The sequence below is a fragment of the Piliocolobus tephrosceles genome, chromosome 14 (assembly GCF_002776525.5).
Source record: "Piliocolobus tephrosceles isolate RC106 chromosome 14, ASM277652v3, whole genome shotgun sequence".
Taxonomy (NCBI): Eukaryota; Metazoa; Chordata; class Mammalia; order Primates; family Cercopithecidae; genus Piliocolobus; species Piliocolobus tephrosceles.
The window spans coordinates 38,552,789-38,575,991 of NC_045447.1; the positions used below are offsets into that span (position 1 = coordinate 38,552,789).

The 23,203-nt window shown below is 38.2% G+C and overlaps 1 protein-coding gene across 1 annotated transcript in view; it reads right to left on the minus strand.

The window, feature by feature from the left end:
• Positions 1 to 23,203, minus strand: part of TMEFF1 (transmembrane protein with EGF like and two follistatin like domains 1) — a 96,348-nt gene that overhangs the window by 30,257 nt on the left and 42,888 nt on the right. The window contains exons 5-6 of the mRNA XM_023202661.2: positions 21,987 to 22,083; positions 834 to 982 (exon numbers count right to left, since the gene is read on the minus strand). Of these exons, the coding sequence (XP_023058429.1) occupies positions 834 to 982; positions 21,987 to 22,083 (246 nt within the window). The remainder of the gene's footprint in view (positions 1 to 833; positions 983 to 21,986; positions 22,084 to 23,203) is intronic.

Genomic DNA, 23,203 nt, shown 5'->3' on the forward strand with positions numbered 1-23,203 from the left:
ATAATGAACCAAATTTTGGCTTACAACCTTTTCCCTTTAGCTCAGATAAAAACATAATATCCCTTTAATAAGTCTAAAAACAGAGGAAGAAGGGAACCAGTAAGCAAGAAAGATGTACAATCCTAGTCCATGAATATGTGCCTGGCCCACATATGTGACCGAGGAAATAATCCATCTTCCCAGCTCATCTGAATATTACTGAGGAAAGAAAATTGGGAACCTCTGGCTTTAGAGACTGAATATTTCTAGTAGGGGTGGAAAACAAAAACTCCTTCTTATATGGTATCATGGTTTCTAAGCTATAACAAAAAGTAAGAAGGGCAAAAAGAATTTTAAGCAAAAGGCAATACATTTTCTTTACATTCTCTAACTTCACACCAAAATCTGTAATCACACATAATATGTACAGGGAAAAATGATACAGATAATGGGAAAACAAAGTAAATTATTATGCTTTATAAAAAGAGGTTTAACAAATATATGGTAATAACATAGTTTTACTGAAATTAAAATAAGTTATCTAACTCTTAAACAGCTATAATCATTCCAAATTTGAGATGACATTAGAACTATAAATAATAATTATAATTCCATGTTAGGATCAGTTAGTAACCAAGAACTAACTAAATAAAAACCAAGAAGTATGGTTTATGTCTTGAAAAGATGAAAATAAATGAAAAAAACTAAAGTAGTAATAAAAAAATCTGAAATACAAAGTAATAAAATCAAGCTTCGAGGATTTCTCATTTTGCAAATTTGAAACACTACCAAATGTACAATTATATGTATACAATAGTAAAGATGGGTCTCTGAATAAATAAAATGGATTTTACCTGTGCAATGGCCAAGATGCCTTATATCAATTTGTTCTTGCTTTATACAAGATGCTTCTCGAACAAAACAGGGATTGTTATAGGAACTCCCATCAGAAGCACACACAGGATTAAAACTGTATCCACTACAATCTATATTACATACACACCTGTTGGAAAAGACAAAAATTACCTATATTTTACAACAAAAATATTTTACAATGCAGCAACAACAAAAAAGACCAATTCTTCTGCTTTCTGTAACAGAAGTCAATATATTGTTTTAAGTTACTGATAAAAGCTTAAACAAATATCTAAAAAAAATTTTAGGTGAGGATTTAGAGATAATTTCATCAAGATATTATGAATCCAGTGGTTTCTCTAGAATTTCCATATCTAGCTAAAGTAATCAGGAGATGTCAAATATCAATGACATTAACTAAACATCAAAATGGCATAGTGGAAAGGACACAGAATTATGAGTCAATAGTCATGAATCTAAATTCTACCCCTACTTATCACCAGATTTGTGTCCAAATTCTTCCTCTAAGTCTTAGTTTACTGATCAGTAAAATGGAGGCAGTAATAATGGCCAGGCATGATGGCTCATGCCTGTAATCCCAACACTTCGGGAGGCCAAAGCAGGAGAGTCACTTGAGCCCAGGAGTTTGAGACCAAAATATAAAAAACTTAGCCAGGCACAGTGGTGTGTACCTGTGGTCTCCGCTACTTGGGAGGCTGAAGCAGGAACATCACTTAAGCCTAGGAGGTTGATGCTGCAGTGATCCATAATTGCACCACTGTACTCCAGCCTGGGGGACAGAGTGAGACCCTGTCTTAAATAAATAAATAAACTACCTTACCAAATAACTGGGAAGGTTAAAAAATATAATAGATATGAAATATGTAAAATGGAAACCCTTAAAAGTGTTTTCTAGCTACGTGTCTACCTATGTAACTGAATGTCCACTGAACACTGAGTGTTGTACTACGGAGAAGGCGAAAGAAGTCCAAAGCAAGATCACTCCCCTCATGAATGATACCATCTAGTTGGGAATAGAGAAACAAAAATAAAAATATAGAGACTCTCCTGTTTACAGCAACACAGAGGACTAGGAACCTTTACTAACCTTCCTGATAAAAACAACAGAAAATACTGGGCAAACATTTTAAAACATTCTCTTAAATACATTCACAAGTTGGTAAGAAAGTCAGAAATACTTAGGACAGAAGTTATAGGAACACAGGAACAGAGAAGGGTCAACTGAGCTCTCTAAAGCTGATTTTCACTTTGAAGGCATTTGCCAAACTGGGTAAATTCAATTACCAATTTTTTGGCTTTGCAGGCCTGATGTGGTTCGGTGTGTCCTTATCCAAATTTCATCTTGAATAGTAACTCCCACAATACCCATGTATTGTGGGAGAAACCTGGTGGGGGGTGACTGAATTATGGGGGCAGGTCTTTCCTGTGCTGTTCTCGTGATAGTGAATGAGTGTCACGAGATCTGATGGTTTTAAAAATGGGAGTTTCTCTGCACAAGCACTCTTTTTTCCTGCTGCCATCCACGTAAGATGTGACTTGCTCCTCCTTGCCTTCTGCCATGATTGTGAGGCCTCCCCAGCCACGTGGAACTGTGAGTCCAGTTAAACCTCTTTCTTTTCCCCAGTCTCGGGTATATCTTTATCAGCAGCATGAAAACAGATTAATACAATAAACTGGTAACAGTAGAGTGGGGTGCTGCCAAAAAGATACCTGAAAATGTGGAAGTGACTTTGGAACTGGATAACGGGCAGGAGTTGGAACAGTTTGGAGGGCTCAGAAGAAGACAGGAAAATGTGGGAAAGTTTGGAATTTCCTACAGACTGGTTGAATGGCTTTGAACAAAATGCTGACAGTGGCACAAACAATAAAGTCGAGGCTGAGGTGATCACAGATGGAAATGAGGAACTTGTTGGGAACTGGAGCAAAGTGACTCTTGTTATGTTTTAGCAAAGAGATTGGTGCCCCTGCCCTAGAGATCTGTAGAACTCTGAAACTGAGAGAGATGATTTAGGGTATCTGGCAGAAGAAATATCTAAGCAGCAAAGCATTCAAGAGGTGACTTGGGTGCTATTTAAGGCATTCAGTTTTACAAGGAAGCAAAGCTTAAAAGTTCAGAAAATTTGCAGTCTATGTGATAGAAAAGAAAATCCCATGTTTTTGAGAAGAAATTCAAGCTAGCTGCAGAAATTTGCGTAAGTTACAAGCAGTCAAATGTTAATCCCCAAAACAATGGGGAAAATGTCTCCATGGCATGTCAGAGGTCTTCATGGCAGCCCCTCCTATTATAGGAGGAAAACATGGTTTCCTGGGTAGGGCCCAGGGTCCCCGTGCTCTGTGCAGCCTAGGGACTTGGTGCCCGGCATCTCAGCTGCTCCAGCTGTGGCTGAAAGGGGCCAATGTAGAGCTTGGGCTGTGGCTTTAGAGGGTGCAAGCCCCAAGCCTTGGCAGCTTCCACATGGTGTTGAGCCTGCAGGTAGAGAGAAGTCAAGAACTGGGGTTTGGGAACCTCCACCTAGATTTCAGAGGATGTATGAAAATGCCTGGATGCCCAGGTAGAAATTTGCTGCAGGGGCGGGGCCCTTATGGAGAATCTCTGCTATGGCAGCGTGGAAGGGAAATGTGGGGTCAGAGCCCCCATAGAGAGTCTCTACTGGGGCATCACCTAGTGAAGCTATGAGGAGAGAGCCACCGTCATCCAGATCCCAGAATGACAGATCCACTGACAGCTTGCACTGTGCATCTGGAAAAGCCACAGACACTCAAGGACAGCCCATGAAAGTAGCCAAGACAGAGGCTGTACCCTGCAGAGCCACCTGTACCCTGCAGAGCCACAGAGGTGGAGCTGCCCAAGACCATGGGAACCCACCTTTTGCATCAGCATAACCCAGATACAAGATGTGGAGTCAAAGGAGATCATTTTAGAGCTTTAAGATTTGACTGCCCTGCATGGGGCCTATAGCCCCTTTGTTTTGGCCAAATTCTCCCATTTGGAATGGCTGTATTTACCCAATGCCTGTACCCCCTTGGTATCTAGGAAGTAACTAACTTGCTTTTGATTTTACAGGCTTATAGGCAGAAAGGGCTTGCCTTGTCTCAGATGAGATGCTGGACTGTGGACTTTTGAGTTAATGCTGAAATGAGATAAGACTTTGGGTGACTGGTGGGAAGGCATGATTGGTTTTGAAATGTGAGGACATGAGATTTGGGAGGGGCAAGCAGGGGAATGATATGGTTTGCTGTGTCCCCACCCAAATCTCATCTTAAACTGTAACTCCCACCATTCCCACGTGTCATGGGAGGAACAGGTAGGAGGTGACTGAATTATGGGGGTGGGTCTTTCCTGCACTGTTCTCATGACAGTGAATGAGTCTCACAAGATCTGATGGTTTAAAAAATAGGAGTTCCTCCGCACGAGCTCTCTCTTTGCTTGCCACCATCCATGTAAGATGTGACTTGGTCCTCTTCGCCTTCTGCCACGCCACGATTGTGAGGCCTCCCCAGCCACATGGAACTGTGAAGTCCAATTAAACCCTTTCTTTTGCAAATTGCCCAGTGTCTTCATCAGCAGCGTGAAAACAGACTAATACAAGGCCTCTGGGAACAGGAGACAAAGAACACTGATCCACCTAAGATGGCCTCTGGGAACCGGAGACAAAGAACACTGACCCACCTAAAGTAGGGAGTCTGGAGATCCTAAAAAAGTTAGATCTTTAAATATACGTGTGTGTGTGTGTGTGTGTGTGTGTGTGTGTGTATCCCTCAGCATGAAGGTAAACTGGAAATGAGCTGTCATATTCCAAAGGGACTATTTAAAAAATTAAAAAGGTTGCACTGACCCATAACTTTGAAAAACGAAAAGAAAACCAGCTTACCTGAGAATTCAAAGCCATAAGCCAGCCCTCACACAGATAATTACAACTTAAAATACTACTTGGTTGTTTTGAAAAATCTCAAACCCAGAATTAATTTTAAGGGGTCAAGGACTAGAAGAGGCTCTAGGCCAAACTTGTCCAACCCACAGCCCAGGAAGGCTTTGAATGCAGCCCAACACAAATTCATAAACTTTCTTAAAGCATTATGAGGTGTGTGTGTGTTTGTGTGTGTGTGTGGAACTCATCAGCTATCGTTAGTTTATTTTAATGTGCAGTCCAAGACAATTAGCCTTCTTCCAATGTGTCCCAGGGAAGTCAAATGATTGGACACCCCTGCTGTAGGCAAATGACAGAAGCAATTGCAGTCTTCTCTGGAGAAACTCAATTTCACTCTAGACCTAAATGATTTTCCACAGATACAATTCTGAGAAAAATACGGAGCTCAGCCCACAGAGACACATTCAGTCACATACCCACAACAAAGAGATAAAACAACATGAAAAGAAGTCGATTTTTAAAAGAACTAAACAGAACTTCCAGAAATAGACAACATATTACTAGATATAAGAAAGGCAATGGGCAGATTTAACAGCAGATTAGAGAAACTAAAGAATAAGAGAGGTCAGAGGAAATTAACCAGACCACAGCAGAGTCAAAGACATGGTGCATATTTTAAAAAGAGCCATGGGCTGGGTGCAGTGGCTCACCCCTGTAATCCCAGCACATTGGGAGGCCAAGGCGAGAGAATCACCTGAGGTCAGGAGTTTGTGACCAGCCTGACCAACATGGAGACACCTCGTCTCTACTAAAAATACAAAATTAGCCAGGCATGGTAGCGCATGGCTGAGGCTACTCAGGAGGCTGAGGCAGAAGAATCCCTTGAACCCAGGAGGCGGAGGTTGCGCTGAGCCATGATCATACCACTGCACTCTAGCCTGGGCAAAAAAAAAAAAAAAAAAAAAAAGAGAGCGAGAGATAGACATGGAAGAGTCAGAAGATGTAACAAAAATCTGATTAGCATTCCAGGAGTTAAGAAAATGAGGCAGGAAAATATTCTCAGCAACTTCTCTTCAAACTTTTTAAAACTAAAAAAGATACTCATCTAAATATCCAAGAAGCCCAATGAATCCCAAACAGGATTACTAAAAATGGATCCACATACTGAAATATCATAGTGGAATTTTATAATGAGAAAAAAAATTATAAAAGCAGCCAGAAAGAAAAGAAAGAGTACCTTCAGTGAAGTAAGAATAAGAGGAAAAACTGACTTTTCAAAAGCAATACTGAAGCCAAATTGTTTATAGCTAAAAGTGAAATAGTACCTGCTATGTGCTAAGGTAGAATAGAATTCTATTTAAGACAAATCTTTTGAGAATAAAAAATAATAAAATAAAAAGAACTTGGAAGGAGTACAAACTTACAAAATTTGTCACCTGCTGCCTGTCAGTAAAGGAAATTCTAAAGGCAATAGAAAAATGATCCTTTAAGGAAAGTCTGAGATGCAAATATAAATGAAGAACAAAGGTCTAAACACATAGGTAATATAAGAACAACAGAGCCCTGTGTGGCTAAATTTTTTTAAGCTGGAAATTAAAATACATGATGATAACAACAGTACACAAGTTTGGAGAAACTGAAATTCAAGTGTTTAAGGAGAACAGTAACATTAAGCAAATTTAGATTGTGATAAGCTGAATATGCATGTTAAAATTGCTGAGGTTACCATTACAAGAAGGAAAATCCATAACTTCAAAACTACTAGAGAAAAAAAATCCAAAAGAAGGCAAGAAAGGGAAAAGAAAAAGAAAAAGCATGACAAAAGTATAAAATAAGAAAAAAATTAAAATATATCAGTATTTACAATATATTTAAGTTGACTACATTTTCCAATTAAATAACAAAAGTAGTTGGCTGGGTAAAAACACAAAAGCCAGCTATATGTTGCTTGTAAGATACATGTTAAAATGATAACAAAAGTTGAAAATACTAGGAGAGTGAAAGACATACATCACCCTTGGTATAGAAGAAATCTCGTATGGTTATATTTAATATCAGATATAAAAGACTTTAGGTCAAAAAGAATTATAGGAATTAAAGAAAATCCCTTCATAATAATAAAAATATTTTATTCAGCAGGATAGTACAATTCTAAACATTTTAAGTCTCAAAATGTAAAAAGTGAAAACTGATATAACCATAATAAGAAATTGCCAAATCCAGCCAGGCGTGATAGCTCACACCTGTAATCCCAGCACCTCGGGAGGCTGAGGTGGGCAGATCATGAGGTGAGCAGTTTGAGACCTGCCTGGCCAACACAGTGAAACCCCGTCTCTACTAAAAATACAAAAAATTAGGTGGGTGTGGTGGTGGGCACCTGTAATCCCAGTTACTTGCGAGGCTGAGGCAGGAGAATGGCGTAAACCAGTGCAGGGCTTCTCTCAGCAGTATTTGTGACCTTATTGTTACACTGCCCCTGCCAGAGCATTTGTAGCGATAGAAGGCTTACTATCTCACCAAAGCAGTACATCTTATGGGTGAGTAGTTATTACCTGGGCTGAGCCCCAAACATGCATCCTAATTAATTTCCACCCATTGACTCTAATTCTGGCCTCTGAATCTACATGTAATAAGCCCAAAATATAATTTAAATATTCAAAGATTATCATTATATTGAATACAAGTTTTCACCTGAAGTTTATTCAATGATTCCTCATTTGTTATATCATCCTGATCACCCTCCAAATTCAGTATCTCATAATATGAGGCCAAAAACAAAACAAGGACTACAGTACAGAGAAGCTATTACCTTAACTGTTCTGGACACTATGCTTACATAATGCAGGCAGGATAGGATTAACTTTTCTGATAACCACATCAAGTTTTAGACACATACTCAACTTCTTAAATATATTCAACTCTGTAGGTATGGCCTGCAAAACATGTCACCACTATTGTCTAGAACCCAGGGTTAGGACTTCACATTCATCTCTATCAAATTTTAGATTATCTCAGCATGCTGAAATCTTTTGGACTCTAATTCTATCATCTAACATCTCTTCTAGACTGACATATTCATAATGTTGACAAGTCATCAATAAACACACTGACTAGAACATGATAAACACAGTCATGTGTCATATTCTAAGAAACCTACCTTAATATTTCTAGAAAAATTAATCCATTACTGAACACCTTTTAAGGAAGTTGTTAACCACCTAGAATTGCAGCTATCATCTGACCTGACTTCCTATGTCATATATACCAAGCCAGATTGATTATTATCCTGCTTAGATTCATATACATTACAATTAAGGCTCAGCCTTGGTATCGCAATCTTATCACACTACCAAAAAAGAAAAAGAGGTTAGCTTTAGCATGCTCTTACTAACAATCTCAGCATGCGCTCAGAAATAAAGTTAATAAAACAGAAGACTCAAAAGAAATGTAATCCTAAAAGGTCAGAGGCTCAAAGATCATGGCTTGCCCATTACCAAAGTTAGTGACAATGCTTTTTATATTAAACAAATGTACAAAGACTATGTACAAAGACTTTTCCCATTACTTAAACAAAACTTGAGGTATTGAATTAATTGTGAACCTCCCTGCTCAACTTTCCAAGGAAAGGCCACATTTCCCCTCATTTTTTTTTTTTTTTTGTTCCCAGTTCCTCGTCCTCAAGGCTCAGCATAAAGGGGAAAAAAATCATACAATAACCATTTTCATTTAACAATTTTTTTGAGGCTTACAATATGATGCAAGGTCTGCATCAAAACTTCCAAGATATTATCCCTAGAAATGGGCTTTCAATCTATTTTTTTCTACTAAAGAACAATATTTCAGATTCTCTCAATAGGGTCTTGATATACACACACCATTAGTTTTACTTTTGAAATAAATGACACACTTCTAGCACTAATAAATACAGCCTGATCTATATACACATGGCTACATTTGAGAGAGCCCATGCTCATTTCCACAGAAGATAGTTTTTTAATATATCAAAGTAAAACAAGGTTTTTAAAATACTCTCCGAATTCCAAATTACTATATTAAATATCGAATCTAAATATATACTTGTCTTTAAAGGAGTAATATAATAAAAACAAACAATATTTGAGAATGATTATTCTCATGGCTACAGGTAAGCTGCAGTGAAATAACATGAAAAAGAGTAGCAGAATAGAGGGGTTCAAATCAAGCAAAGGAACAGAGAAAATTAATTTCAAAGAGCAATCCGGTAAAGTTAACAGATTTTCTTTTTTCTTGTTGTTAGTTTAGTTTAGTTTTGTTTTTTTTGAGACACGGTCTCACTTGGTTGTTCAGGCTGGAGTGCAGTGGCACAATCTCAGCTCACTGCAACCTCCGCCTCCCAGGTCCAAGCCTGCCTCAGCCTCCCGAGTAGCTAAGATTACAGGCGCATGCCATCATGCCTGGCTAATTTTTGTATTTTTGGTAGAGGCAGGGTTTTGCCATGTTGGCCAGGCTGGTCTCAAACTCCCCGACCTCGGCTTCCCAAAGTGCTGGGAGTACAGGCATGAGCCACCACACTCAGCCCCGTTAGATTTTTCTGGTAAATTCCTATTAGTAAAGGAAAATGAGAGAAAGGTAACAAAAGGGATGATCCAAAAAAGGGAAGTGCTTCTTTCCTTTCAATATGCCCCAAGGAATGGGAAATACTTTTAAATGATATGAATTAAGTAATTAAGGAAAGGGATAAAGACAAAGTCTTCACTAAGCAAAACAGATTTCTTGATTCATGGAGAACACAGGCGGAAAACACAAAGGTGAAGAAAATGAAGAAGTAATGAAAAATAAAAGGAATTAAGAAACAACAAGTGGGGAAAAAGTACAGCTCAACCTGGAATAAAGGCACTATTTGCTGTCATTTTACCACATATTTTTATATACATATGGATGGTGTAAAGTAGGGATCAATCCTGGCAATTACAGCAGTGGGTCAATCCAGACCAATGCCTGTTTTTGCATACTCAGAAGCTAAAAATCGTTTTCACATTTTTAAAAAGTTAGGTATGGTGAAGACCACATGTGGCCTGCTAAGCCTGACACATTTACCACCTAGCCCCTTACAAAAAAATTTTGCCCACCACGACCTAAAGGATAAAAGTGGGCAAAACTGGGATGGCAATAAAATAGAAATAGTGGTTAATGGAAGAGAATGTCAGCAACATAGCAAAATACCATACCAGTCCAATAAGAAACAAGTAATCACTTGTCTAACAAGTGGCATTGTTTACAGTGGGTTTTGCAGCCCGACCAGGAAATGCCATGATCAAATGTATGAAAAAGACAGTGCTCCTTAGTGGGATGGTATCACTGCATCTAAGACTAACAACTGTGAAAACAATCGCTACTGTTTTCAATGGAATACAAAGAAAGAAGATTAAATTATCATCTCAAGTAAAGTCCAGCTCAGTGAAACAATGAGCGAAGGAGGAAAATACTAGACTCCAGAGGCCACGGGTACTACTGATTATAGTGATTACAGCTGTTTGCAGACTGGCACGCATAGCAAAGGTCAGGATGCCCAAAGCACAGAAGCGTGCACTCAAATGAATAGAAATCACTCTTCAGTAAATATGCTAAATTCAAAACATTTAACTACATTTACTCTGCACCTACTGTGTGGGTAGAGTCCCATTTGTCTCATCTAACCCTGACAATTATAAATTATCAATAGAGAAACTGAATATGAAGGAAATCTAAAAGCCCCAGATCAAAAAATTAGTGAGGGGCTGAGACCAGTGTTTTCTCTATTCATTACAGCTGTTATACCAAATAAATATCTGAGCATGGAAAGTACCACATGTAAAGGTATTTTTCATGTTTATCATAAAATTTTTCATGAAACTCTACCACATCCACTTCTAACACTTCCACTTTTCTTTCTAACACACCTGGGACACTCCTGCCTCAGACTTTCCCTCTTCCTGAAACACTCTTCCCCGGACAGCCTCCTGGTTCTACCCCTCACCTCAAAGGTTTTTCTCAAATCTTAAAAGACTAGATAAAGGCCAAGAATGGTGGCTCACGCCTGTAATCCCAGCACTTTGGGAGGTCGAAGTGGGTGGATCACGAGGTCAGGAGATCAAGACCATCCTGGCCAACATGGTGAAACCCCATCTCTACTAAAAACACAAACATTAGCTGGGCATGGTGGTGCATGCCTGTAATCCCAGCTACTCAGGAGGCTGAGGCAGAAGAATCACCTGAACCCAGGAGGCGGAGGTTGCAGTGAGCTGAGATCACGCCACTGCACTCCAGCCTGGTGACTGAGAGAGACTCCGTCTCAAAAAAATAAATAAATAAAATAAAAAGATTAAAAAAACTAAGCATCCATTTAAAAAGTTAGAAAATGAACAACAGAAAAAAAAAACAATAAAAACAAAAGGAAGGAAAATATGTAACAGAAATTTAAAAGTTACAACAGAGGTTAGTAAAACCAAGTTGGTTCTTTGAAAAGATTTTCAAACTGATAACACAAGCTTTTCTGCAGGCTTTTTCCTGAGAAAGAAAAAGAAAAAAAGCAATATCAGGAATGAAACAGAGTAAAACTTCAAAAGGGATTATGATTTAAAAGATAATAAAAGGTTATTGTAAACAACATTATGCCAGCAAATTTGAAAATCTAAGTGAAATGAATAACTTTTTTAAAATGCTATCAAGTTCTAACAAAAAAGGAAATAGAACCTTAGGGTACACTAATCATCAAAGAAACTAAATCAGTTGTTCTTAAAAAGTCCCTTAAAGATAGCATCGGATCCAGGCATTTTTTAAAAGACAATTTATGAATACATCCATTCCAATCTTTCAAAGTAGGTAATTTTTTTTCTTTTTCTTTTTTTTTTTTTTTTTAAGACGGAGTCTCACTCTGTCGCCCAGGCTGGAGTGCAGTGGCGCAATTTTGGCTCATTGCAACCTCCGCTTCTCAGGTTTGAGCGATTGTGTCTCAACCTCCAGAGTAGCTGGAATTACAGGTATGTGCCACCACGTCCGGCTAATTTTTTTTTCTTTTTGTGTGTGTGTGTTTTTAGTAGAGACAAGGTTTCACCATGTTGCCCAGGCTGGTCTTGAACTCCTGATCTCAGGTGATCTGCCCACCTTGGTCTCCCAAAGCATTGACAGGCATGTGCACCATGCCCGGCCAAAAGCAGATAATTTCACTCTTACACAAAGTCATCCAGAGACTAGAAAAAAACACTCCCTAACTCATTTTAATAGGCCACATAACATGAAAACTAAACAAAAGAATAATTATAACTCATTGACTACAAATGACTAAAGGAAAAATCCATGAGTCCTGACTGATTGATGGAAAAGAAAATCTCACTCTTTCAATAGATAGAATACCAACTAATAATAATGTATAGGTACAAAAACAGACTGCAATCATAAAATAAAAGTAAAATGCTCTAAAAATGAGTACTCTGAAAACAAAAATGAGCTCCTGGAAATTAAAAATTGCAGCAAAAATGAAAAACTCATAAAGTTGAAGAAATTTCTCAAAAAGCACAGCAAAAAAATTTAAAACAGAAAACGAGAAAAAAAGATAAAATGAGAACTAGTCCAGGATGTCAATATCCAAGTAACAGGAGTACCAAAAATAAAAAATAAAAAATAAAAAAAAAGAGGAAAGGAAATCATCAAATAATTAATTAAAAAAAGTTTTCAAAACGGAAGTCAGTAAGTATCTAGGAAAGGGCATAACTTTGTGAGATATCACTACACTGGAGATCAAAAGAAGACTCTACATGCTTCAAAAGAGAAAAAAATTATATACAAAGGATCAAGAATTAGAATGGCTTTAGACTTCAACAGCAACACTTGAAGCTAGAAGATAACAAACCAACACTTTCTTGATTCTCAGGGAAATTTCTCACACCTCTAATTATGCACTTGCAAAGTTCTAAATAAAATATTAGGTGTAGAATAAAAATACTTAAACACTTCAAACAAGGTCTCAAAAGTTTTTAAAATCTTACACCTTTTCATAAGAAGCTGCTATGAGAAGTAATAAAATGGGAAAGTAAAACCAAGAAGTGAGAAGCAAAAATAGAAGAAACACAGTACCCTATATAGGAGGGAGAGACAAACGAATTTCTAGGAAGATCCTAGTGGTATAATAAAAAATATTCTTGGTCTTTGTTCCCAGTTCCTGGTACAGAGTTCCCTTGACATTTCTTGAGTGACAGGTGAGTTCTTATATTCTACTAAGATGCCTCATGGGGTGAGGGGGCAGGGAGTTAATGTCACCAGAGAAACCAACCACAGTGATTAGAGGGTTAGAACTTCTGCCTCCCAGCCCCACCCCAATTCTCCTACCTCTGGGAAGGGGAGAGGGGTTGGATGTTAAGTTCAGTCACCAATGACCAATGAGTTAACCAGTCACAATTACATAATAAAACTTCAGTATAAAAACTCAGAATAAGGGGGGTCGGGAGCTTCCGGTTGGTGAGCACATCTCAGTGGTGCACTTGACTCCATGGGGACAGAAGCTCCTGCACTCAGAACCTTTCTGGACCTTGCTTTATGTACTTCTTCATTTGGCTGATCATTTGTATACTTTACAAATAAATAATAAGTAGAGTGCTTTCCTGAGTTCTGTGAGTTGTTTTAGCAAATTAGGTAGGGCAATGGGAACTCCAAAATTTATGGTGATCTGGGCAGAAGTGGGGGCAGCCTGGGGACCTCATTTGCAGCTGGTTATAAAGAGGGGGCAGTCTTATGGGACTGAGTCCTTAACTGTGGGTCTGTGCTAACTTCAAGTAGTTACTGTTAGAATTTAATTGAATTTTTGGACATCTAGGTAGTGTTAGAGAGTTGGAAAATCAATTGTTGTTGGAAAAAATACCATACTGAAGGAAGATCCTGGGATGACAGCTATATACAAGATGTAGAGGGCAATCAGTCCACAATGAAATACTTTAACTCTGTTGACAGCTGCGTGGACGGCCATTATTACCAAGATGCCTAGTGCTACCATACCCAACTTTTAGTCAGAAGCTAGATAGACTGCTCAGGTAAGCCTGGCCGAGATTCTTATGTGTAGTTGGCTTGTCTTGACCATAAGATAACGAAGTTCCTCATCACCCACTAGGGCCTGTCAGGGGTGGAGGGCTTGGGGAGAGATAGCATTAGGAGAAATACCTAATGTAAATGACGAGTCAATGGGTGCAGCAAACTATCATGGCACATGCACTATGTAACAAATCTGCACATTGTACACATGTGCCCCAGAACTTAAAGTATAATTAAAAAGTTAATAAAGATAATGAAGTTCCTACTCTCCCCTCCATGTCCTGCTGCAAGAACAACTCAGCCCACTCAGTTAATTGACATACTCTTGACAGTTGAAGGTGAGCTATGGGGAGATTATAAAAGTAAACAACACAGAGCACAGCAGTCCATTCTGATCACATTTCTACCAGTGATCCATACATTAGAATCCTATCAGATGCCCCAACTATAGTGAGCCCACATTCTCCATGACCCTGTGACTCCAATACTCATGGCTCTGTCCACTGACTTCCCCAAAAGGGACTTCGTAAACTCTCTGAGGAGCTGAAAACCAGACCCTGCCACAGATGCTGTTCAAAGTGTCTTCTGTAAGCCTTCCTCTCTAAGGGGGCACTATTACCCTTTCCTTCCATGGCTAGGTTCACACAAGGTACTGGAAATGATAGCAGTATTCTATTTTGTACCCTAGGTGTTAGGTACATAGGTGGTTTTTAATCAGTATTCCTTAAATTGCACATGTATGTTTAAACACTTCTGTAAGCAGTGTACATTTTACAATAAAGATTTTAAATAAGGTACAGAATAAGGTATAGTGTGATGCCATTAGTTTTTTTTAAAAAAGAAAAAAAGAATATATGTACATATTTGCTTGCTTGCACATACATAAAATACCCCAGGAGATTAAACAAGAAACAGATCATAGTGACTGTCTCTAGTGAAGACAACTGAGTGACTGGGAACAGGGGTGGAAATGAGACCTTTCACTCTAGAGCCTTTTTAAGCTTTTGAATTGGCAGCACTAAATTTCAAAGGCATGAATGCATATATACATACATAAATGAATGCATAAATTCAATGGCTTCTATGATTTAGCACTATAATTTTGGCAAATCACAACTCCAAGTCTTTACAGCAGGGAAAATACCTCAAAACACTGCTGACAGGATCAAATAAGATTTTGTAAAAAGCCCTTTGAAATCTATCAAATACTGTGCACATCTGAATGGCATTATTATTACTGAAAAACATCCACCCTTTCACTTCCTTTCTTCTTAACCCTATAAAGAAAGTACCATTCTTCTCAATATAGTAAGTTTATTTACCAGTTAGGAAAACATTGGCTTAAACTAATTCATATCAAGTTACTGAGATTTAACAAACACCTAATAAAGCCTGCAACAAATTCAATGCTAGTCTTTTTCACACATCTTAAATCCTTACAACCACCCTGTAAGCAGCTCTAAGTGAATAATAAAGGCCTAGTGTTGATTGCCACTAATTCAACCAAGGCCTATAAAAGGACCCATCCTAAGATACCCAACCAACCTTATGGGTAGTTTACCCAAGACAGAAATCAGCAAGACAAAGTCCCTGCCCTCAGGAAACTCACAATCTACTTAGTCTATGCAGAGGTTGCTTTTTCAAGACCAAGGAGGAACACAGAATATGGTCACACAACTCATAGGAACTGTGGGAGAATGCAAGGTGAGAAGAGGTGGTGAATCTGACCTATGTCACACGTCACACAGCATCTAAGGCTAGGAGGAGGAATAGGAGTTCAAACAAACTGATAAACAGGAAAGGGACTCCAGGCAGGGGGAATAACAGGGGCAAAGTGGGTAAGAAAGTGTTCAATAATAACAGTGCATTCAGAAAACTGCAAGAGATTGTGGGGAGACGGAGTTTTGCATTTTAAAGGCAAAACTCTCTTACTGGCAACTGTCAAAGGACTTTAAGAAGATATTTCTGGGCTGGGTGCGGTGGCCCACGCCTGTAATCCCAGCACTTTGGGAGGCTGAGGCGAGCAGATCACGAGGTCAGGATATCGAGACCATCCTGGCTAACACGGTGAAACCCCGTCTCTACTAAAAAAAAAAAAAAATACAAAAAATTAGCCGGGCATGGTGGCGGGCACCTGTGGTCCCAGCTACTCGCGAGGCTGAGGCATGAGAATGACGTGAACCCTGGAGGCGGAGCTTGGAGTGAGTCGAGATCATGCCTCGGCACTCCAGCCGGGGCGACAGAGCAAGACTCCGTCTCAAAAAGATATTTCTGGAAGGCTAGGCGCAGTGGCTCAGGCCTGTAATCCCAGTACTTTGGGAGGCCGAGGTGGGTGGATCACGAGATTAGGAGTTCAAGACCAGCCTAAGATGGTGAAACCCCATCTCTACTAAAAATACAAAAATTAGTCAGGCGTGGTGGTGGGCACCTGTAATCCCAGCTACTTGGGAGGCTGAGGCAGAGAACTGCTTGAACCCAGGAAGCGGAAGTTGCAGTGAGCCAAGATCGCACCAGTGCACTCCAGTCTGGGCGACAGAGGGAGACTCCGTCTCAAAAAAAAAAAAAAAAAAAAAAAGAAGCTATTTCTGGATAAAGGAGCCTGTCATTACTAACATCCAGATTATACTTTGGATAAAATAATGCTTAATAAGGTTTATGTTTTAAAAAACAACATAAAATTATTTTTTCCATTATAATCTAAGGGGCTACAGTAGGGACTTATTAAACCTAAAAATAGTTTTAAAATATCCAGAATAAGGCAGTGCTAAATGACAAAAATTACTACCTCCTAGTCAGAGGACTAGGAGGAAATAAGAGCAGAAGAATGGAAAAGGTACTTCCTCAGTTCTTGTTTTAAAAAGTACATGAAGCTTTCAGAAAGTAGGATATACTGCAGGACACAAATGTGTAGCATTATTCTGTTTACACAAGAGAAAAGATGTCATTGCACCTTCTGAGGGAGACTCGTCAGATTGTAGTACTGAACAGGAATCTGTGTCAAAACAGAAAATGGTACCACAAATGACTAAGATCTCCAGCAGGTGGATTAAACTGGTTATCCATGTTGTCTGCCACACGCTACACCTGTATGATTCTCTGAGCAACTCTGAGATATTTATATCACTCAGGGATAAACGGAAACAGCATCTCCAAAAAGGAGACTTACATAAAAGAGGCAGAAGAGCAGGGGCTATTTCCATAAAGCGCATTGCAGACAAAGTTCAAAAGAAATAACTGGAGGATTTTTATAACTCACCTGTATTGGCATTAGGTCTGATGATTTTACAGACTCCTCACACCATTCCTGGGTGGGATTTAGGTGGGGTATATAAAAGGTACTAAAGTGAAGGAGTCCTATGATTATGTGTCCCCACTATCCAGAGAAACAGCTGATGGCTATCTTACAGCAGTAACTTCGGCCTTGGACAGATCAGAAATACTGTTTAGAAAGAGGGGGGTGTGGTACTAAGAATATATGGTTTAAGATATATAAGTTGCTGTAAAGGAAGTGCTGTTTTCAAGTTTTAAGACCAAGTAGGAAATCTATGCACTGTTTCACAGTGGTCACAGTGAAATACTGAAACCCACTTATGTGGGGAGTCATATTTCTTGGAGCCTCAACCAACTACATCTCTAGGTATAAATTTGAAAGGTAAGCATTAACAAACGTAACTGTCACAAATCCAAGCAAAGCCCACAATGCCATCAAAGAAATGCAGTGAGTTTCAGGAAGGAAGGGTGAGGGGGAAGCCTCTTAGAAGCAAAAATAATTTAAATTAGAAATGAATTAAAATAGCCATTGAGCAGACAAGACAGATAAAACAGATGCAATAAATAAAGTTCATGCACTTCACTCAGAAGAACCTATATACTCTTATTTTACATTTAGAACTTATTCCTACTTTAGATACAGTTTCTGCAAGTGTTTGTTTCCTATTCCAGGGAAGCAGAGAAGCTAATTAAAAGTTGAGGGCATCTACAGTCAAACTCATTGCCAAGGCATACTGATAGCATCTAGAAGCAGCAGCTAACAGCCTTACAAGAGAGAAGAAAACATATTTTTAAAAAACAGATATAGAACCCAAAACACAAAGCTAAATGAAGCCTTAAGTGCAGCAGTGAAACAACCACACATCATTAGCCTCTACATGTGTGTGCACAACACAATAGATTGATTCCTCGTCATAAGACCTATGTTCTGATTCTCCATTCAGCCTTTCTGAACTCACCTTCACCTGTAACAATCAGGATAATACTTCCTTGCCTTACTACCAAACAGAACTGCTCAGAATAGCTTAAAAATATATGTAAAAAATGCTCTGAAAACTGTAATATACTACATGATATGTAACTGTAAGAATATGTTAAACATGTTCTGTACATTCTGTTTAAGAAGGCAAAGAAGTATGTAATGTATTTAAATCAATTTATATTTAAATGGCTAAATTTAAAAAAAAAAAAAAGCACTTCTCTTAATAGCAGAAAATTAACTTACACGGCATCACTTATCCCCTCACCAAAATGCCAGATTTTTTTTTAACAACTCTTAGCAAGAGAAAGACTTTTTAAAAGCAAGAGAAAGATTTTAGCTGCTCTTTGCAAATCAGATAGGTTGGATAACATTTTTTCTGACAGGAAAGACATTTCAAATTGAGAAAAGACAAAGTATGTTTGACTTTCTGGGTTGTTTGTTCATTTGTTTTTGGAGACAGGGTCTTGCTGTCACCCAGGCTGGACCACAGTGGCACAATCATGGCTCACTGCAGCCTAGATATCCCAGTCTCAAGCAATCCTCCTGCTTTGGCCTTCTAAAGATTCTGAGATTACAGATGTGAGCCACCACAGTTGGCCTACAATAAAATTTTAAATGAATACTTACACCTGAAAAAATACATGCAATACACATCTATTATAGTTATACTATAGAGCAATACTTTTCAAACTGTAGGTCATAATCACTAGTGGATTATGAAGTCAATTTAGTGGTTCACTGCCAGTATTTTATTAAAAAGTAGGATAGAATATATTAGAGTACATTGCATTTAATAAAGGTAAGTACTATTCCACAGAATTTTGTTTGACTTAATATTTATTAGTGCAATGTGTATATAAACAGGAGTGCTGGATAACAATGCAAATGTATTTTTTACATGAAGTGTAGTCAAAAAAGACTGAAAATCACTAGGCATTTGATTTCTAGATGCCAGCTAAGAACTAACAGAATTTAAAAGCAGCTAATACTCAGAGTGACCAAGACTTAATACAGAAGTAAAGAAATCACAGCTGGGACCAGGCTGATGAAGAGGGCAGTGTTTTTATTAAAAAAAAAAAAAAAAAGTCACTGGGCAGCAGTCCTCAAAGTAGGAAAAAGATAACATTCCTTCCAGGAATTTTTTCTTTAAAAGAAAATTAGAAAAAGGCAGATGGTAAGAAAAGCACTGTACTGTTAATTAGAAGAATATACCCCCATCAAACCCTCTGACTTTAGCCCTCAATGGTTTCATCTTTAAAATGAGAGGATCAGAGTAGAAGATACATTTTTTATTTTTTATTTATTTTTTTATTTTTTTGAGATAGAGTCTCGCTCTGCTGCCAGGCTGGAGTGCAGTGGCCCCATCTTGGCTCACTGAAACCTCTGCCTACCAGGTTCAAGCAATTCTCCTGCCTCAGCCTCCTGAGCAGCTGGGACTACAGGTGCATGCCACCACGCCCAGCTAATTTTTGTATTTTTAGTAGAGACGGGTTTTCATCATGTTGACTAGGATGGTCTTCATCTCTTGACCTCATGATCTGCCCTCCTTGGCCTCTCAAAGTGCTGAGATTACAGGCATGAGCCACCATGCCCGGCCTGAAAATAAATATTAAGACCCTACCTTAATACTCTGATTCCAATGGAGTTCATAATAATTAAGCCATAACAGAACTACTTGAATTATAACTGAGCTTTTGTTCTTAATAACTAAAAGTTCATCTTGTAATAAGAAAATTATGTAACATCTTAATAAATAACAGGTTTTTATATAAAAATCAAGATTTCATGGCTAACGTCATATTTCTGCAGCTTTCCATTTTCCAGACCTAAACGGCCCAGCTGGATGGGTAAAAATTACCCTTAGATACATTACTATTCACCTGGTTAGCAACCATGAAAAACACATGGAAGGTGCCTTGAGGGAGTTACATAACTGCCATATAACTTTCTTGGTACCATGGCCCATTTAAAAGTTAAAAAAAAAAAAATTAAATAACCACTGATATACAATTACACTGTTAAAACAACTGCAATCAGTAACAAGTGCTTTACAGACTAAAAGATTAGATATTACCAACATTTCCTTTTGTCTCTTTCCATAAAAGGATCAAACACTTTAGCTTAATCACTTTTTTCTAAATAAAGATACCAACTGCTTCCTTCGTATCTTCCTCTTGTCGCATCAATTTCCTTGCCTGATGTTGGCTTCTTGTCACTATCTACGTGCTCCTTAGCCTGCTGGTAAGAGCCTGCATGCTCCTTACTATTGGTAAGCCCTTCCATGGTCTATGTCCACTTCCTTATGCTTAGAACTGGTATCTACAACAATAGTGGTGGCAAGTTCTCAGATAAATAGACACACAAAAAATTAATTTAGTACACACGACAGAGTTGCTTTGATTGGGAATAGGCTACATATTACATTATGAGGAGGTGTTTACATAACGATATGTATTTTATCATGTACATGGCTAGAACTCCTGACCTCAAGCAATCTTCCCACCTAAGCCTCCCAAAGCACTGGGATTACAGACATGAGCCATTGCACCCAGCCTATCATGTAGATGTCACATCTGGAGCCACTTCTGAGAGTAGATGGAATATGTTTATATTCTAAGCAAAAGACCTCCATCTTTTTAAATTAGGCATGAAAAATAATAGAAAAATGTATAAAATAGGGATGAATAGAGGCACCACGAAAGGAATAAAAACAGACCAAAAGACCAAGCCAGTCAATCACTGACAGCTATTTTGTCTCTAAACACTATTATAGAAGAGTACTAAGGAAAAATACAGACACACACACATATATTAAGGTGTTTCATCATGCCATATCATTAGTACAAAATAAAAGGAAAAAACAGCATAATATCTATTATCAGTTCTCTCTGTAAGTCCATATTGTTCATCATTTCTCTACTGTTCTATAGGCCAGTATCTGCTTTGGAAAACATGTTCTTCCAAATCAAACCACTCCTAATGAAATGAAGGGACACAGGTCAATCTATGTGACCAATGTGCAGAAACAGTAAATTCAGGTTTTGTTGAGTTCATTTTTTACTGAACTTACTTGTCTTTTGCCAGTTCTCACCCACTTTGAAATATGTACCAAATAAATTAGCACAATTTTACCAAATGCCATCCAAATAGCTGATTTTGTACATAATAGTGAAAATTGAGTGTTCTTAATTTGCAAAACTAACTTTGGGCATTAATGCTAATTAGATCATATTATTACTGTTCAGTGAAAGGTTCGAATATGTAGTTAAGGGCTGAATAAATACGGAACTGGAAAATACACACCAAAAATATGTACAAGTAAGGAAGAAAGCACAAATATCTTATAGAAATAAATAAGTGTTTTAAAATAGATACTAAGTGGAAACTGAGGAAGTGAAGAAGATCCATTTATGCTCCCAGGACCTAAAGTCAACATTAAAGCTTTTAGAATCAAATATACAAAAAAGCCAGCACCGCAGGAAAATGAAAGAAGAATTACATTGGAAATAAATAGAATACTGATGAAAGGAAAAATCAAACATGACTGTTGATAAATGTCTGCAGCCTTACTGTTCTACAAAAGAACACCATTTCTTACAGGGAGTGAATGGGAAATTGGACAGACAGTGCTGTCAGCTACAAAACCCACCTTAATGAAGGCTGCACATGAGTGAGAAAAGCACTTGCTATAAAATATATAAAACTATCCAGAGGAAAAAAGGCATAGATAAAACCAGAAAAACTATAAATGGATTCTCATTCTAAAATACAACGCTTAAACTGACTTAAATAGCCATAGTATTATATCAACTTAAAAGTCAATAGACTAGCATTAAACAACAACCAACAGAAAAAAAAAATTTGAAAACATACAAAAGATACAGAACCAGGTAAATGATACCTTTCCATAATATAATCATACTGATGATTAATCTCTAAATAACTTTGTCCCTTCCCCTCAACCAACTCACCCAACATTTTCTGCATCTTCATCACATTCAGCTTTATATTTGCAGGGTCCACACTTGGAGTGTTTTCTGTGAACTTCTGCCCCTGACCCTTCCTCTTCTGTTTAAAAAGAAAAATCAAATTTTCAACCAAAAGTTGGGATCCTTTCCAGATACGCTTCATGTTTTCAGTAGTCATTATGCTGTTTCTGAGGAAAATGTACCTGAGCTCTTGAAAACAGTCACCTCCAAAATCTACCAATGCTTGAAGTTCAAAAATGTTGCCAGTACTGAGTACAACATATTTTGTGAGGAAAAGAAGTTTTGGTGCTGGCAAAATGATCCCTTAAACTATGTAGGCAGAACAACACAGTAGGTTTGATAATGAATTACTTTTTAAAAAAAATTACCATATAACACTGAATAAGGGAGAGAGAAAAGAGACAGGAGCAACACATTTAGTCCTGTGATTACCCTCCTGTTGCAATCAGCCTGTGCAAAGTTGGTCAGCAGATAAGCACCTGACCACAAAAGAATGTAACTCTCACCTTTTCCTCACATCAGTTTCATACCTGTCTTTCTAACTACATAAAAACTAACTTCAGAGTTAGAAGAAATATTTACTTCCAAATTTTAAAATGGAAAAGGGTCTCTTTATAAAGGACTTTTCTTTCTCTACTTGGCCACTTAGCACAGCCAAAAATACGCAGATACAAAAGTATGCAGGTCTCCTACGACCCAATGCAAAAAAAAAAAAAAAAAAAAACAGTAAATATCACCAGCCCCAAACTCAGCTCACATCCCACACTGAAAGGGCCTTATATTTTGTGGGTCTCAACTAGAGTGGATCACATCCTGATAATCTCAAACTGGCCAGGGAGATCAGTTCTGAAATCAACTTAAGGATTTCAGTTCATTCAAGGGATTTCCCTTGAATTTGGTTTGAAAAAGATTACTATTCAGGGAGTGTCTTTTTTTTTTTTCAGATGGAGTCTCGCTTTGTCACCTAGGCTGGAATGCAGTGGCGCAATCTCAGCTCACCACAACCTCCGCCTCCTGGGTTCAAGTGATTCTCCTGCCTCAGCCTCTCAAGTAGCCAGGATTACAGGTGCACACCACCACGCCAGGCTAATTTTTGTATTTTTAGTAGAGACGGGGTTGGCCAGGCTGGTCTCGAACTCCTGACCTTGTGATCTGCCCACCTCAGCCTCCCAAAGTGCTGGGATTACAGGCATGAGCCA